The 17,809-nt window shown below is 39.3% G+C and overlaps 1 protein-coding gene across 1 annotated transcript in view; it reads right to left on the bottom strand.

The window, feature by feature from the left end:
* The window catches only part of mrps9 (mitochondrial ribosomal protein S9), a 71,040-nt gene that overhangs the window by 39,229 nt on the left and 14,002 nt on the right, over nucleotides 1–17,809 (bottom strand). The window contains exons 3-5 of the mRNA XM_063054900.1: nucleotides 15,340–15,519; nucleotides 2,483–2,545; nucleotides 2,357–2,387 (exon numbers count right to left, since the gene is read on the bottom strand). Coding sequence (XP_062910970.1) covers nucleotides 2,357–2,387; nucleotides 2,483–2,545; nucleotides 15,340–15,519 — 274 coding nt within the window. The remainder of the gene's footprint in view (nucleotides 1–2,356; nucleotides 2,388–2,482; nucleotides 2,546–15,339; nucleotides 15,520–17,809) is intronic.

Raw genomic sequence — 17,809 nt, 5'->3', positions numbered from 1 at the left:
TGCTTTCCTAAGTAACTTGCAACTAAGCACTCAACATTTTATATCAAGGGAGTTATACTCTAACTATAAATATAAACCAGACAATGGGGTGACCCATTGGGGCACCCTTTGAGAGAAGAGTAGTGCAGTCTGATGTGACCAGAATGAACAATAAATTTTCCTGAATGCTATTGCTATCTCTTTGATTTGGAAATTAAAGAAGAAAAACTCAGCTTATTAAAAAAGAAAGACGCATAGCAAGACAAATACGTGACCAGAATAAACATTAAATATCCATGAAGTAAATTTGAAGGAATCGGGCTTGCTGGGTTGGGTCTGGAATTAAATGTCCGATGTAATGATGGATTTGGCCTTGAATAATCACAGAAGGATTCCATCGGTTGCTGGTTGGAATGACTTCTTTAGCACCAAAGGATGTCATTTGGAAGAGGCAATTGTATTGTCTGATGTTCTTCCTGAACTCGTTTGCAATAGGTTCATCATTACTGTACAAATTGAGGAGTTCATTAGGTAGAGGCTGAAAATTGCCTATCCTGACCTTTCCCTTCATACAGCAGAAATGTGCGGTTTCTCCAATGAATAGGAAGGCACAACAGTGAGGGCATCCTCTGGTCATCGAACCAACATCAGCAGAAATGTAACGGCATGCGAGTCGTGCATTTTGCCTTGCTCTTTCTCTGTTGAGGTATTGTCGTCGAAAGCGGCCATTGTCGTCTTCAGGAACTCTCGCAATAAGTACTCTGTGCCGCATATTCTCCAGCTGATCTTTCCTTTTCTCCTCTGTCTCTTCCTCTCTCCTCCTCCTCTGCCTGTTTTTGTCACTCTGGAGACGCACAGCCCTTTTATCCTTCATCTCTTCTACCATTTGTTCTTTCTCTCTGATCCTGGAGTCGTGCAGCCCTGGCCTGATTGGATTCTTGTTCTCGCCTCCGTCTGTGCCTATTGTTGTCATTTTGGAGACATGCATGCCTGTCCTCCTCTGTCTCGTCTTCTCTCATCTTTTTTGTCCTGACTCTTTGATCCTGGAGTTGTGCGGCCCTGGCCTCATCCGATTGTTGTTCTCTCCCTCTCCTTGCCGCTTCCCGACGAAGTTTGGTGTCATCTCTTGACCATAATGTCCCCCTTCTCTTTCCACGTGGCATAATTAGGCTATCCATATATTTTTACCCTATTGCTTGATAGAAGTTAGAAAGCAGTAACACAGTAGCAGTAGCAGGAAGCAGTAAGCCTCCAAGCTACTGAGGCTGGCTGTGCGCATGTGTCGGGCTGTGGCATCGCGGTCTCCATGGAAGGTGGAAGCCGCTCTGTGAGCATCGTGAGTCATTACTGAGGCTGGCCGTGCGCATGCGTTGGGCTGTGGCGCCCCAATTTCCATGATGGTCGATCGGGTCTCGGGTGAAAGGCAGCCTGTGATTTTTGGCGAATGAGCGATCTTGTACAAATATATAACCCTGAAATTTGCCTACATTCTGTAAGTTAGTGCATTTTAATTTGATTTAGCCAAAAAAAGTGCCGCTGTAATGCACCATTTGCGCTAATTGGAGGTCACAAACAGACAGACAGAGCATGAGAGTTTTAGTAGTATATAGATATTACTTGGTAATGTTATAGTTGTGTATCGGACTAAAAATTGTATGCAAGCCTGAAGATAGCCACAGTTGTGGTGTGACAGACCCCTCAGACATTCTAATGTTTAAAGTACAAAGTTCAAAATACACTTTATTATCAGAGTACATATACGTCACCACATACAACCCTGAGATTCATTTTTCTACACAAATTATCTACTTGTAGAGCCAGGTCTGTTCCCGTGCTTAAGGATAGCAATGCAAAACTACTTAGTTTTTTTTAAAATGCCAAATTAAGAAGAACACAGGTATCCACTGCACATCTCACTGCTCTGAGACTGGTGACCGAAATAGAAGTTACATCTAAAAATATCTTTGAGACTACTGCATAGAAGAAAATTGGAGACAGAAAGATTATGTAAGATTCTCCATTGTGCAACATCTGGAATTAGGAAGGTGGATAGTGAAAATCACTTCCTTTTTGTTATGGAATAGTATTCCCACGATGATGGCTCTGAGGTTCAATAGAGCAAAAACACAGAAACAATAGACAACATAAACATGATAAACCAAACTCTTAAGATTACGGAATAATTCAGCAGAAAATATTGCAGTAAGCATTTGATGCAGCAGAGTACACCAATGGACAGATGGTATCTTGGTTTTTAAAGCAACAGAAAAGTGCCATAAGGATGTTCACCAAATGTGTACATAATCTACATTCAAATGTTATAAAGTGTGCCCAATAATGCTTCCACTTTTCACTATTCATTAAAATGTCATCTTACCTCTCTGTTTGGGAAAGATCTCCAAAGGATGCTGCAATTAATCAAATATATTAGAATCAGCAAAGGTAATTAAATAAATAAAGTGAACTGAGGCAGAATTGTAAAAATACAAAGCATTTTCAATACCTTCATGACAGGCCTAGCCTTCTTTTCAAATAAACCAGATGGGAAGAGGTATTTGATCGCTCTCTAGAATAAAAAATGATAAATAATTCAATGCCTATAACAACAAAATATTTATGAAATTATAATCATTTTTGCATGAACTGATAAATAATTCTTTCAAGCACCTTTTTCATTTAGAGATTATTTTACTATTTAACAGCTGAACGTTGTTCAGTGTCAACACAACTAGAAGTTTGCCGCATCTTAAAGAAATAACCATGATACAAGCAAGAGGGGTAATTACACAAAAATAGAAAATAATTTTGAAACATAGCCACTTGAAGAAACACTGACAGCTAGAGGTAATATTATATTCTAACATAAATTTGCTTTTCAGAAGAAAAATGACATGGTTAAAAATTACAGCAAATACTGTTCATTGGTGTACAATATTTCTGTATTATGAAGACAAGCATTAAAACTATAAAGAATTTACAGCAGTATATGACAAGAAATCCAGGGTTCTAAGACATTGGGACTATTTTTTTTGATGCAAGGAAGATTAAGAGAACATTTAATGGGTTTTTGAAATTATGGAGTATTTTGGTAATACAAATAGAACATTTTTTCCAGTGGTTGAAGAAATTGTAACAAGGACAACAATTTAAAATTTGTCACAGATTCAGGAATGGCAACAGAAACTTCTTTCAATAGAATTGTCAGAGCATGAAATGCTTTTCCACAGAGTGTAGGCAAGGCAGGCACCATAATGATTTGTAAGAATGGTACAGAAAGAAAGATAAAGTAGACAATGATATTGTGCTAAGGAGAATGCAGGGCAGTGGTATTAGTTTTGGATTACTCCAGCAAAGTTAATGGGCCAAAGAACCACCATCTGTGCTGTAAACTTGAATAAAAGGCTCAATGTTCAGATATTTATAAAATGATTCAAGATATTGAGCTGCTGTGCCAGTATACTAATTTACATACACAAGGTATAATAGAAAAATTAGTTAAAATTGCTCAAGATACAAGAATGTAAAGTAGCATAGTTTGCAAGGATGCTTCATGTTTACTTGCATCTAATATAATTCTCCTGCTTCATTATGCTTGGTATTGTGAGAATGTATACATGTTTCTGCATTCTTGAAAAGGATAAAGGATACAATTACCAAAAAAGAGTGAACATGTCTGGCTCTTTTCCTAAAGCTGAGGTGACCAAACAAACGTCATCAAAAAAGAGCCAACATAAGGATATTTTCGCTATCAGAGCATCCAAATCCTACAGAAGTTAGCCAGACATGAGTAACTCCAACACAAAATTCTTAAGAAACTACTCCTTTGGGATAGTTGTGAGAAGGCAGAATGTAGAATTGTTAAGGTGAACATCACAGACACTGCTAATAGAGGTTTGATAAGATCATCCAGAAATAACAAACCATGTCAATAGGGCAAAAGGTTGTAATGGTGTACAGAGTGAGAAGTGGCTAAAGTAGCATGTAAACATTGACATGGTTATCTTTGATGTTTGAAACCTTGCAATATAACTCAGATAAATGTCAACTTATCAATCTAAATTGCCCTTCAATAAATAAGGCCAAACGATTCATAGGTACTTTCACTATACTTTCCTCCTTCAAGGTACTGAAGGAGGAAAGTATAGTGAAAGTACCTATGAAAGCAGTATATTGGTACTGCTTACTCTTATGCCAAAAGCATAACTTGCATATTTGACAAAAAAATCTTCATTTTGCTCACATTATCAATAAGGCAGTAAATTAATTATCCCCAAAACGTTTACATTTTTCATTCCTGTCTCACACCACGATTTGGCCATTTATGACAGACATAAATAAAATCTTAATTTCCATGTATCCACTCAACACAAACTCCTCACATATGTCCATGCTACAGAATTATTTCCTAAATGCTGGTTCTTATTCCCTTTAAATGTACCTGATACAATATTTTCAGGATATTGTTCCCAGTCAGGATCCACTTAAACTTCTATGAAATATTCACACAATACCTTGCATGATTATTTGTGATTCTTTCTCTCCAATTTTGTGTTCAACACTTCTGGTCTTTATGTAGCAAAATATGAACTTTCATTTTTTGTGTTCTTCTTCTGTGTTCCATATGTCATATTTGATGACATTTACCTTATCTTTCATTTGTTTTCTTCTCTGCTAACAGATTTTGTTTTAGCTATGCCCTTTGTGTGATAATTACCACATTCATGTACTGCCGACTCAAATATGACCAACGTAGTGCCCTAAGCTGTCATGCCACCCTAACCCCTCACTCTGAAATTGAAAAAGTAAGCAAGGCCAAGATCCCAACTTTTGTTGTTTTTATCAACTTCATGCCAAACTCCCACATTGCCTTCAAATTCAATTGGTCCATCACCCCTCTCACTTCCTTTAATCTTCTTCTATCTCAGGAGAAAAACTACCTACTATCATCTACTACAAAGGCACTGATTTCCACAGCCACTTTTCCTCCCACCCTGTCACTTGAAAGGACTCCATTTCTTTTTCTGTTTCTCTGTCTCCATCACATCTGTTCCTACAATGGGGCCTTCCACTCCAGGGCATTTGGGCCATCCTCCTTTTTCTGTGTAGAAAATAAGTTCTTCCCCCTTCCCCCATACCCCACTGTTATTAATGGAGCCTTCAATCTCATCTCCTCTATTTTCTACATTTTTTATATTTTCTGCTCTTGCCCTCATTTCCCAACTCACCACTATACAGAACAAGGTACAGTTCTCCTGTTCCTCAATGCATCCAACGTACAATTCTTCATGGCTTCAACCAGGTACACTACCAACCAAATCTTCCCCTCCCTTTTCTGCTTTCTTTGAAGATCACTCTCTCTGTGTCTCCATGGTCCGCTCATTCCTCTGTACCCATCACCCTTCCTACCCTCGGCATTCTCCCGGGTAATCTTGTGTATCACCGGCCCCTGTACCTCCTCCCTCACCACAGTCCAGGCCCACATACAGCCCTTCCAGGTGAGGCAATCTTTCACATGCATATCCCTTGGGATTATTTATTCCAACCTGTGCTCCCATTGTGGCTTCCTGTATATTGCTGAGCCTGAAAGCAGACAAGGCAATTATTGTGCTGAGTACTTTTGCCTTTTCCACCATGGCTGCCTGAATCTTCCCATTTTGAGCCATTTTAATTCTTCTCCCCATTCGCACACCATGGCCATCTCTACTGCAAGACGAGGCCAAATGTTAACTTAGCAGATTCTGCCTGGGTAGCCTACAATCTAACAGCATTAACACTGACTTTATCAACCTTCGTTACTGCTCTCACTTTGCCCTTTTCCTCTCTCATCCTGATCTGGTCCCAATTACCATGTCTTTTCCCCCTCATCCCCACCATCTGCCTATTGCTCCACTCACTGACCCTCCTCCCTTTATTCCATGCACCATCTTCCTCTCCCATTGGATTCCATCACTATTTTCAGCCCACTGTCACATTCATCTATCAGCTCTCATTTTTGGCACTATTCCCACTCTCCCATCACCCCATCCTCTTACCTGGGTCCACCTGTTACCTGCCAGCTCTTGCTTCATCCCTCCATAGTTTTATACTATTTTCTGTCAGGATGAAGAGCCTTGACCCCAAATATCAACTGACCATTTCCCTCCATAGATGCTGCCTGTTCTGCTGAGTTCCTACAGCAATTTTTGTGTTGATCCTGACTCTAACGTCAGTAATTTTGTGCATCTTAAGCTCTAATGCCTGGTTAATATATTATTTATATATCAACTTGATAAAGAAGCTGAACTGTGCACAACAAATAACTGTGCACAGGATTGTCTAAGTTGCTGATTAAAACTCATAAATGAGGCTGCCCCCAATTTTGGTCTACACTCTGTTAATTGTCTACGATACTAAGTTTCACATTCTTATAGCAATAACCAGTTGACTGGAAGCAGCAGTAAGGGTACCAGGTCATCTAGCAGGAGCTTCCTGTGGTGTACAGGAGAGGAAAAAGTCGACATGAGACCACTACAGCAGGAATCAGCCGACAGGTAGTTGAAAATGAGTATAAACAACTCAAACTCCCCTGAACCACCTCCTCAGTTAAACATAACACTTTCAGAGCAAAACAGTGCCACCTTTGTTCTCTTTTCCACAGCATACACACCCTTGCAGATTTGTTACTTAATTAACTTTATTTAAGTCAGTTTCAGTCACTCCTGTAAGTTATTTCTTTCACTACAGCTCTTCAATTTCCAACTGCCTTATTAAATAAACATCAAGATTTTGGCTCTTTTGAAATTATTTAAAGTAGTCTGGTGGGGGTAGTCAGATAACTTTCATTTAATGTGCTCTTTATCTTCAGGTTGTCCTGTCAAAAGATTCCTCTTCAAGAAAAATCTATTAAAAGGCAACAATTGAAATCTGTTTCAGAAGTAACTGTGAGAAATAAGGACCATACCATGCTCCTGATTTACCCTGGGTTTTGCAACTATTCCTACATAACAAATTCAGATTACTAATTTAGCCACTTAGATGCATACAGTACTATCCTTACAATAAGACAATAAAAGGGATGATAAGTTACCTTCTCAGTACTATTTACTTTTAAGCTAAAAGAAGTTGAATTTTGATCCAATAAAGATGTGAAAGAGTATCGGATAGATGTTGAATAATTATAATTACAGAACTGTTACATTATTACTGTGCAGAGGTTAGTCTTAACACTTTTAGCACAAACTTAACACTCAAATACATCTCTTACAGTATTTACACCACATAAAATGTAGGAAAGAGGTTGTGCTGCAATACTTTGCTTCATTAATCTATTTTGAAAACTATCAATATACTTTCTTAAAAAAATGTAGAAGAAATATTTGATTTGCAATTTGAATAATGTGTGATAATATTGAATTTGGATACAGCTTTAAACCATCCACACTTTACCTTTTCATCTGAATGGGGTAACAAACATTCATTATAGGGTAAATAAAGGCAAGTGATTTCGTCTCTATGAAACCTTGGTGTCCATTAATTAAAATTAGAGACATTCAGAGACACTGGAAGAGGCCTCTGTGAGCAATAAGGCATTGGAAAGCCTCCAGGACAGTCTGTGGGTAGGGACTCAGTTTGTGCTGCCTAAAAAACAACTTGCCATTCTTGGTTGATGCAGCTCAATAACTTTGTTCCACAAAGATGTAGGGCCCAAGCATGAATTCAGGCTGGAATTACATCTTAGTACACTGCAAAAAGGCTTCTGAAATTCACGCTGTAAGAACCCCTCAACAAGAAACCTAATCTATATATTTAACAATTTCAAAAATTAACAAAGCCTTACCCAATGCACTTTTTTGTCTCCAACTTGGCATTTTAAGGCACGAGTTAACAGATACTAATCAAAATCCTCATAGGATGTCAAACTTTCTTTTACAAGCACTTTGACAAAGTTACTGTTTTTTGTATTTGACAATTACAACTGTACCTTTGAAGATATTAGAACAAAATAAATAAATGGAAATAACTTTATAATTCACCACTAGTCCAATTTTAAATTCATTTACAAATAGAATTTATCAAGTTTAATTTAGCTAGCAAAAACCTAGGCTAACTGCCAGATCAATAATGCAGAAGTAGGGTTTGTTTCACCTGTTCTAGTGACAAAGAATTGAATATGACTATATGACTGACATGGGAAAACTAGCAGGTCATGTTGACCGTTTTTATCAATTAGTTATTCTGCCTTGGCAGCAAAAATGAAGCTATTTACTTAATCAATGATTCTACCAAATGTCATTTCTACTGATTCGCTTATAAATTAATAGCAAGACCAGCTAATGTGCAGGTGCTAATTTATTTAAACTGTTCTCAGCAGATAGTTGGAGCTCCATAATCAACATCTGGCTCTTCATGTTAGTTGTCAATTTCACTTAGACACGCTTGTCTTAACAACTTTATTTATTATAAATGAGTAAAAATCATAATACATCATGAATAATTGCATAATGGAGGAAATAGGCAAAGTAAATCAATTAGAAAAAGCAATACAAGTATTTTTAAAGTTCAATTGAGTGTTCTATTATGCAACTTCAGATTCTTCTCATTTTTAAAAGTGCTTTGGTGCCTGGAAGTAGGTACAGAGGAGATGTCAGGGGTAAGTTTTTTTTATGCAGAGAGTGGTGAGTGCGTGGAATGAACTATGGGTGACGGTGGTGGAGACAGATACGATAGGGTCTTGTAAGAGACTCCTGGACAGGTACATGGAGCTTAGAAAAATAGAGGGCTATGGGTAACCCTAGGTAATTTCTAAAGTAAGTAAATGTTCAGCATAGCATTGGGGGCCGAAGGGCCTGTATTTGGCTGTAGGTTTTTCTATGTTTATTTAAAATAGCTTCTTCTGCAGCATACCATAAAGTAATTGCATTGAAGGCACTCCATATTAAAGCAAACTTTCTACATTTATTTCTTCAAATTAGAAACAGCTTTCACCAGCAGGAAGAACTTTACTTTAAAAAGGAAACAAAAAATCTACATTCCAAGGACTGCTTCATCAGTCATTAGGTACATTAGTCTGAAGAGCAGAGAATTTGAGTGCTCTTTATATTCCAGTGTGGAATTGCACCCAATTTGTCAAGAATTTTTGGGTGCCAAACATCCTATTCTGGTTGGCTGCTGGTGACTGGTAGTGTTCCGGAGAGACTGGTATTAGGACAGCTTCTTTTCACATTATGTCAATGATTGGACGACAGAAATGATGTCTTTGTGGCCTAGCTTGCAGAAGGTACAAAGATAGGTGGAGGGGTAGGTAGTGTTGAGGAAGCAAGGAGTCTGCAGAAGGACTTAAGACAGATTTGGAGAATGGGAAAAGAAGTGGGAGATGGAATATATTATAGGGGAGTGCATTGTCATGCACTTTGGTAGAAGGAATAAGGGTGTAGACAATTTTCTAAAAAGGGAGAACATTCAAAAATCAGAAATGCAAAGGGACATGGGAGTCTTTATGCAGGATTCCCTCAAGCAGTCGATGGTAAGCAAAGCAACGTTAACATTCATTTTGAGAGGACTAGAATTTAAGAGCAAGGATGTAATATTGAGGCTTTATAAGGGATTGGTCAGTCCGCACTTTGAGTACTGTGAGCAATTTTAGCCCCTTGGAGAGTCCAGGAGGATCATGAAAATGATTCTGGGAAGGAAATGTTTATTGTATGAGGAGCATTTGATGGCTCTAGGCCTGTACTTGCTGGAGTTTAGAAGAATGAGGTGGGATCTCACTGAAATCTATTGAATAGTGAAAAGCCTAGATAGAGTGGATGTGGAGAGGATGTTTCCTATAGTGGGTGAGCATAGGACCAGAGGTCATAGCTTCAGAACAGAGGGCGCCCATTTAGAACTGAAATGACAAGGAATTTCTTGAGTTGGATTTTGATGAAACTGTGGAATTCATTGCTACGAACGGTTGTGGAAGCCAGGTAACTGAGTACATTTAAAGCAGAGGTTGAAAGGTTCTTGAATAGTCATGGCATCAAAGGTTACGGGGAGAAGGTAGCAGAATGGAGATGAGAGGTATGATAAATCAGCCATGATGTAATAGTGGAGCAGCCGTGATGGGTTGAATAGCCTAATTCTGTACCAACGTCTTATACTTTATACTTTATTGTCACCAAACAATTGATACTAGAACGTACAATCATCACAGCGATATTTGATTCTGCGCTTCCTGCTCCCTGGAGTAGCATTATCCTTCAGGAGTTAGGTAGGTAGCAGCCATTTACACAAATGAAACTTGTTGTCATGAACTATTTCAAAATGGAAACTACAGCTGAACACGAGGAATTGTGCAGATGCTGGAAATTCAAGCAACACACATCAAAGTTGCTGGTGAATGCAGCAGGCCAGGCAGCATCTCTAGAAAGAAGTACGGTCACCATTTCGGGCTGAGACCCTTCGTCAAGACTAACTGAAAGAAGAGATAGTAAGAGATTTGAAAGTGGGAGGGGGAGGGGTAGATCCAAAATGATAGGAGAAAACAGGAGGGGGAGGGATGGAGCCAAGAGCTGGACAGGTGATTGGCAAAGGGGATATGAGAGGATCATGGGACAGGAGGCCCAGGGCGAAAGAAAAGGGGGAGAGGGGGAAAAACCCAGAGGATGGGCAAGGAGTATAGTGAGAGGGACAGAGGGAGAACAAGGAGAGAGAGAAAAAGAATGTGTGTATATAAATAAATAACGGATGGGGTATGAGGGGGAGGTGGGGCATTAGCGGAAGTTTGAGAAGTCAATATTCATGCCATCAGGTTGGAGGCTACCCAGACGGAACATAAGGTGTTGTTCCTCCAACCTGAGTGTGGCTTCATCTTTACAGTAGAGGAGGCCGTGGATAGACATATCAGAATGGGAATGGGACGTGGAATTAAAATGTGTGCCCACTGGGAGATCCTGCTTTCTCAGGCGGACAGAGCGTAGGTATTCAGCGAAACGATCTTCCAGTCTGTGTCGGGTCTCGCCAATATATAGAAGGCCACGTCGGGAGCACCAGACGCAGTACATCACCCCAGCCGACTCACAGGTGAAGTGTCGCCTCACCTGGAAGGACTGTCTGGGGCCTTGAATGGTGGTAAGGGAGGAAGTGTAAGGGCATGTGTAGCACTTGTTCTGCTTACGAGGATAAGTGCCAGGAGGGAGATCAGTGGGGAAGGATGGGGGGGACAAATAGACAAGGGAGTCGCGTGGGGAGCGATCCCTGCGGAAAGCGGGGGGGGGGGGAGAGGGAAAGATGAGCTTAGTGGTGGGATCCCGTTGGAGGTGGCGGGAAGTTATGGAGAATAATATGTTGGACCCGGAGGCTGGTGGGGTGGTAGGTGAGGACGAGGGGAACCCTATTCCTAGTGGGGTGGCGGGAGGATGGAGTGAGAACTACAGCTGAAAGTTACAGTTTTGAAATTAAAAGGGTAGCTAACAGAAGTAAACAGTACAGCACTCAAAGCACAAATTACCGGCCCACGGCAGGAAGCCACTCAAGATATATGGTTTATAAACTGAGGTAACCACGAGATATTATCATATCCAACAGTCAAATGTAAGATAATGGGTCTGTGTTAATTGGTCTATTTCAAACCAGGCATTCTGTATCCGCCGGCTGGTGGCATAGTGGCATCAGCACCGGACTTCGGAGCGAAGGCTCCCAAGTTCGAATCCAGCCGGAACACATCCATGCTGGGTTGAGCGTCGAGCTAGCAACTGGGCCTCGTAAAAATAAGAAAGCCTGCTAAAAAAAACGGCATCATGACGGCGTCCCGATGACCCCACTCGGGAGTTAAGGGCTTTCTTCTTCTTTCTTCATACTGTATCCTCGGCATCTTCACAATTGTGATAGAGATAAAGAAAGGTTCTATACCAGACCTTTCACATCAAACGTGGCCGTGGGAAAATTCATTCTGTCAATAAATAAGTAGGTAAGGTATTTCTGTACCAAGCGAGTTGTCTTCACAATGCTAACGTTTGAATGTTGTGACTCTGGCCTTTGGAAGCCTTTTAGACCATAGATATGAACTATTTTGTCCCAAAAATGGTATTTGATAATCTTATTAAATAAGATGCTCTCCCACTATAAAAACCTAATTCGATGGAACCATTTGTCTATGGTCAAAATATTGACGTAAATGCTGCACCTGTAACTATTGAAATGGTATTTAATCACCTGCTATTACCTTTTGTTCTTAAGAGTTCAAAAAGAATAAACTGTGAATTCAGGGAGATTCCACTGAGAGATTCTCTCAGGAGAAAACATATCTGCTTGTGGTGAGTTAAGACCTTCTACATCTAAGGCTGCGATTTCCATGAAGCTCATACAAAGTCGTACCAGTATTGTGGGAAGTAATATTAGAGGTTAGTTTGAAAGCATGTATAACATTTTTACACTTTCTAGTTGAAAATTTTCTTTATAGAAAGTACATCATCTGTTACATTTTCATTCTAAAATCTATATAAAGAAACTACTTTGTAAACATCAGTTTGTGAGGTCTACATATGGTTGTTACAGGCTTTGCACAAATACAAAAATAGAACACCATTATATCAAACACAAAAAAAAATCTTAAATTCATAGATTCTAATTGCGCTGATATCTGAATAAACAAATTCTATGTACCCAACACTAATCCGATATTGGGCGATTTATACATGGGATTTAACAAGCTCAATTGACCCCAAATTCATTCATATGTTTGTGTTAAACATGGAAGATTATAACATATTCCCTCTGCTCTTGCTAATTCTCTTTGTGCTGTGCAGCGAGCGCTCCTTTATCAAGATCATCTCATGGTGCTGAATTTGTAAAGGTGTGATTAAACAGATCTCCTGCCCCTTAGCAAATGTTACAAATATACACACCACTCAACCACAGCATTACCGCACTTGTTCAGACAAATAATGGTACTCCAAATGCTAGAAACTGCTATAAAATTTTATGCAGGAGAAAGAATATCCGTTAAGAGCATCAGACATAAAATGTTCCTCAGAGTGTCTAGTTTCCTCGGAGATCAGTACTTGCAAGTGGCAAGCACAATTTTAGGAAGAAGTTTTGAACTATTTTTCTTGAATATTTCCTGTTGTTTTTTAACTGAATAGGAATAAAAACTGCCTGAGAAAATGTCTGGTGTCTGTATTGCCCAGCTTTTCGCTGATCAACCTTTGCATTAATTTACATCAAGAGAGAACAAAAAAAAAATCAGTTGCCACTATTAGATGTGGTAGCTTAAAATTTATTTCAACTGATAGTTGTTGTCCATTGCGATACTAACATTAGCTAGATTCATACAGGTACCTGTAAGTTTTAATTAATTCATGGAATCCACTTTTTCTTGTGTGACTGATTTGAAGTAACAATTATAAATGAAGCTTCAGGTTGGTTAACCACATTAATGCTTGATAACGGAAAATACAACTACTATGGTCCACTTTGTGAAGAGGTCAGGGCGTTTCTGTGTGGTCCATAGATTGAACAGTGTGGGTTCAGTCATATTCTCCAGAACGCTCCACTAACTGTCAAGTGACCACAGTGGCAATGACTTGTTCAGGTCCGATTTACTGCCTTTTGTAATCTACATGGCTGGTTTGAGATTTGATGTATTTTCCAGATCGGGATCTCTTTCAAAGTTGTCCTCGACACCTCTACATTTTAATGACCTATAAGGACACGGGCACACATTTATAAAGGTTTCCAAGAGAATAACGCGTAAACTTGGTCTCCTGGTAATCATAACTGATACAGACTTCATGACTTGATGATAGTGTATAAGGCAGAATTGATAGAGACATCCACTCATTTGACCTTAAGACCCTAAGACACAGAAGCAGAATTAAGCCATTTGGTCCATAAAGTCTGCTCCGCTATTCCGTCAAGGTTGATTTATTATCTCTCTCAACCCCATCCTCCGGCCTTCTCCCTGTAATCTTTGACGCTGTTCCCAATCAAGAATATGTCAACCTCTACTTTAACTATATTCAATGTCTTGGCATCTACAGCGGTTTGTGGCAATGAATTTCATTACTCACTGGCTAAACAAGTTCCCCTTTATCACTGTTCTAAAAGGATATCCTTCTATTCTGAGGCTGTCCCCTCTGATCCTAGATTCCCCGCATCTACTCTATCTAGGCCTTTCAATATTTGATAGGTTTCAAAGCGATTCCCCGTCCCCCCATTTTTCTAAACTCTTGCAAGTACAGGCTCGGAGCCATCAAACATGTTACCAGCCCACATCAAATACCTTTACACTGTCATTCCTAGGATCACTCTCATGAACCGCCTCTAGACCCTCTCCAATGCCCAATACTGCACACAATACTCCAAAAGCAGTCTGACCAATGTCTCAGCATTACATCCTTGTTTTTATATTCTGGTCCTCGAAAAGAATGCTAACATTGCATTTGCCTTCCTTAGCACTGACTCAGGCATACAATGTCATTTTAAAAAATTTCATCTTCTGAGATTTCAATCACTGGTCACCACTTGCCTTTGTCCAATAAATACACTTCTTTTTTGCTCTTAAATAATCTCTATCTTCAGGTAAACTCTCCTAGCTATTGATGCAGCCAATTCTTGACCTCATCATTTTTCATGACCTCAATTCATTGAAATGTCTTGCTACTACCGCTTTCTTTTAAACTCCAATTCTTTCCAACTGCACTTTATTCACCTCTTAAAAAAGCACTTCTCTAAATCCTAATCAATATTACATTATTGAACTTCTAATACCTATCCTTTTGCTTTCTAATCAACAGTAACTTTATATATTACTGGTTTGTCCTTTGACTTCAACCCTGGGTCCCATGTACTCAATAAAACCTCTAATCTTCCATTCATCTTATTCCCCCCAGTATGGCAAGAGGGGAAAAAACACGAGGGTATCCAGTATATTTCTGGTTTTGCCTCCACTCACATTTACCATTGGATCCCCTAAAAAACCCAAAGCATCCTGGTAAACAAAGGTGACTCTACTTCTCTTGATCCACCAAAATCACACCATAAATTATACACCCTACCTCAACATGAATGCTTCTCTGGTTTCTTGATCTTCAGGGTAAAGATAAAGAAGAATAAAGAAGAATTGGAGAAACCAATAATAAACTCTAACCACTAATATTCCCAGATTAAGAGTGAAGCACAAATACTTGCTCAGACTTGCAGGGCTAGTTTCTGCAATTACATTTTATGCAATTATTTCCTTTAAAAATACATTTTTTAAGATAATGTCACTAGTTTTGCTCCATTCATGAAATTTCCTAGCAGCTGCACTACACAAATTTATACTGTAATTTGACACAGTGGAGGTAGTAAAAGATGAAAATGTATCAAATTGTTAATAAAACTGCAAGAGACCTAACTTACGTCAATATCATCTTGTTTGATTGTTTCTGGATCTTCCCCCATCATGTTAGCTAGATGTCTCTTTCCAATATTGAACTCTTCAATTTGCTGCTTTATAAATTCTTCGGAATAATTCTCATGGAATGTAGCAGCCATACTCTTCTTCTGCAAAGAGTTGCTGCTGCAGAAAAATCGCACCAGCTGCAATAAAACAAGAAACACCATTATTCACAGACTTGCTGCTCCCAATAAGCATATTCCCTTTTCATGCATATGATTCTGATATCCATCCATTGCATTCACTGCATCAAAAATTACCTTTCCAGTTCTCTTGATATAATGACAATGCACAAGTGTCTACACAAAATAGCAGTGAACATTCTCATTCAAATGGTGTAAATAATACCTTCCATAATACGAGAAAAAATAAGTGCGTATGACATGCCAATTTTTGTGAGCTTTATGTTTTTATTGTAGGTAAGTTTATATCCTTATCAATATGTGAAATTGCTGTGGAGGACTAGAATATTTAGTGTGCACTTTTGCCATCTGCTGTTGACAAGCACAACCAACTATAAACAAAAAATCCCTCTTCTTCTTTCTACTTCCTAAGATCCAGAAGTGCTTTTCTTTCTAGCGTAATGTGGAATAGATTGTGTGACATTAAGACATTTTTTATTCATTTTCAATGAACTATGGTTAATCTAATCTGAATTGTTTTAAATCAATTAATCTGTTAAATCCTTCAAGAGATTTTCCATAAAAGCAGTTACTAAAAAAAGTATGATTTCTTAATTACAGAACAGGAGCAGAAAGTTTCAATGTTCACCATGATCATGGCTGATGCACTATTCCATATCTACTATATTAAAGCGATCATGCCCGTTTCATAAACCTTGATGCCTGTGTCAAGAAATCAATCTTAGTTCTAGATGTCCTTCTCAATCATTTGAAAATCCAAGATCACTTGCTCTATTCTTTTCAGTAAGAGAATACATTCATCCACAATCCAGTTTGTCTGTCAGAATTTTGTGAATTTTATTGAAATCCTTTGTCATTTTTTGAACTCCACCAAACTCAGACCTAGTCATCGAATCTCCCCTTTTATGACAGCCCTGTCATCCCAAGAATCTGTCTGTGAATCCCCACTGCATTCCCTCTTTGACAAGTTTATCCTTGCTGGACAGGATTGGTCTCATCACTCAACATACCAAATTGCAAAGAATACTAAAATTAAGATTTTATAATAAATCGGTTCATCAACACAACTACTCAATAACAATGCAGAATCAACTCGGAATACAAAAATATAGAACATAGTGTAACACAGTACAAGCCTTTCGGCCCATGATGTTGTGCTGAATTTTTAACCTACTCCAAGATCAATCTAATGTTTCCGTCTCACACAGCACTTTATTTTTCTTTTGTCTATGTACATATCTAAGAGTCTCTTAAATGTCCCTAATGTATCTACCTCTACCACCTCCCTTGGCAGTGTGTTTCATGCACCCAGCAAGCACTCTGTGTAAAATAAAAATGTGACACCCCGCCCCCCCCCCCATGCCTTTTGCCTATCACCTTAAAATTAAGCCCTGTCGTATTAGCCATTTCCACTCTAGGAAAAAGGTGCTGGCTGTGCACTCGACCTATGCTCATCTTCTTACACACTTCTCATCCCACTGGTCCGAAGGGAAAGCCTTTGCTCGCTCAATCTTTCCTCATAAGACATGCTCTCGAATCCGGGCATCGTAGCTCTTGAACTCAATTCCCCGACTGATGAAGGCCAACAATCACATATGCCTTCTTAACAGCCCTATCAGATTGTGCAGGACAACAACCTTCTAATCTATCCACAACACTACCACCCTTGGTGTCATTTGCAAAGATACTAACCTACCCTTCTACTTCCACATTTATAAAAATCACTTGGACCAGGGGTCCCAGACAGATCCCTGTGGAACATCACTGGTCACCAAACTACAGGCACCTACCACCACCCTCAACCTTCTGTAGGCAAGACAATTCTGAATCCATGCAACCAAGTTTCCAGGATCCCATGCCACCTGGCTTTCTGAATGAGCCTACCATATGAAACTTTGTTCAGCACCTTACTAAAGTCTATATTCACCACATCCACTGCTCAACCTTCATCAGGGCAGCATGGTAGCACTGAGGTTAACGTAATGCTATTCAACCACCAACGACCCATTTCAAGTCCGCCCCGTCTGTCAGGAGTTTGTACGTTCTCACTGTGACTGTGTGGGTTTCCTGAGTGCTCCAGCTTAAAGATATATAAGTTAGTGGGCTACTTGGTTACATGGCTGTAATTGGGTGGTGCAGACTTGCTGGGCCGGAAGGACCTGTGACTGTGCTGTAACTCTAAATTAAAAAAAAAATATTTTGTGACTTCCTCGAAAAATTCAATCAGGCTCAGAAGGCCCCTCACAAAGCCATGCTGACCATCCCTAATCAAACTATGCTTCACCAAATG

The sequence above is a fragment of the Mobula hypostoma genome, chromosome 7, assembly GCF_963921235.1.
Source record: "Mobula hypostoma chromosome 7, sMobHyp1.1, whole genome shotgun sequence".
In the NCBI taxonomy this organism is placed as follows: domain Eukaryota; kingdom Metazoa; phylum Chordata; class Chondrichthyes; order Myliobatiformes; family Myliobatidae; genus Mobula; species Mobula hypostoma.
The sequence above is the reverse complement of the archived record's forward strand: the minus strand, read 5'-3'. Positions and strand labels throughout refer to the sequence as shown.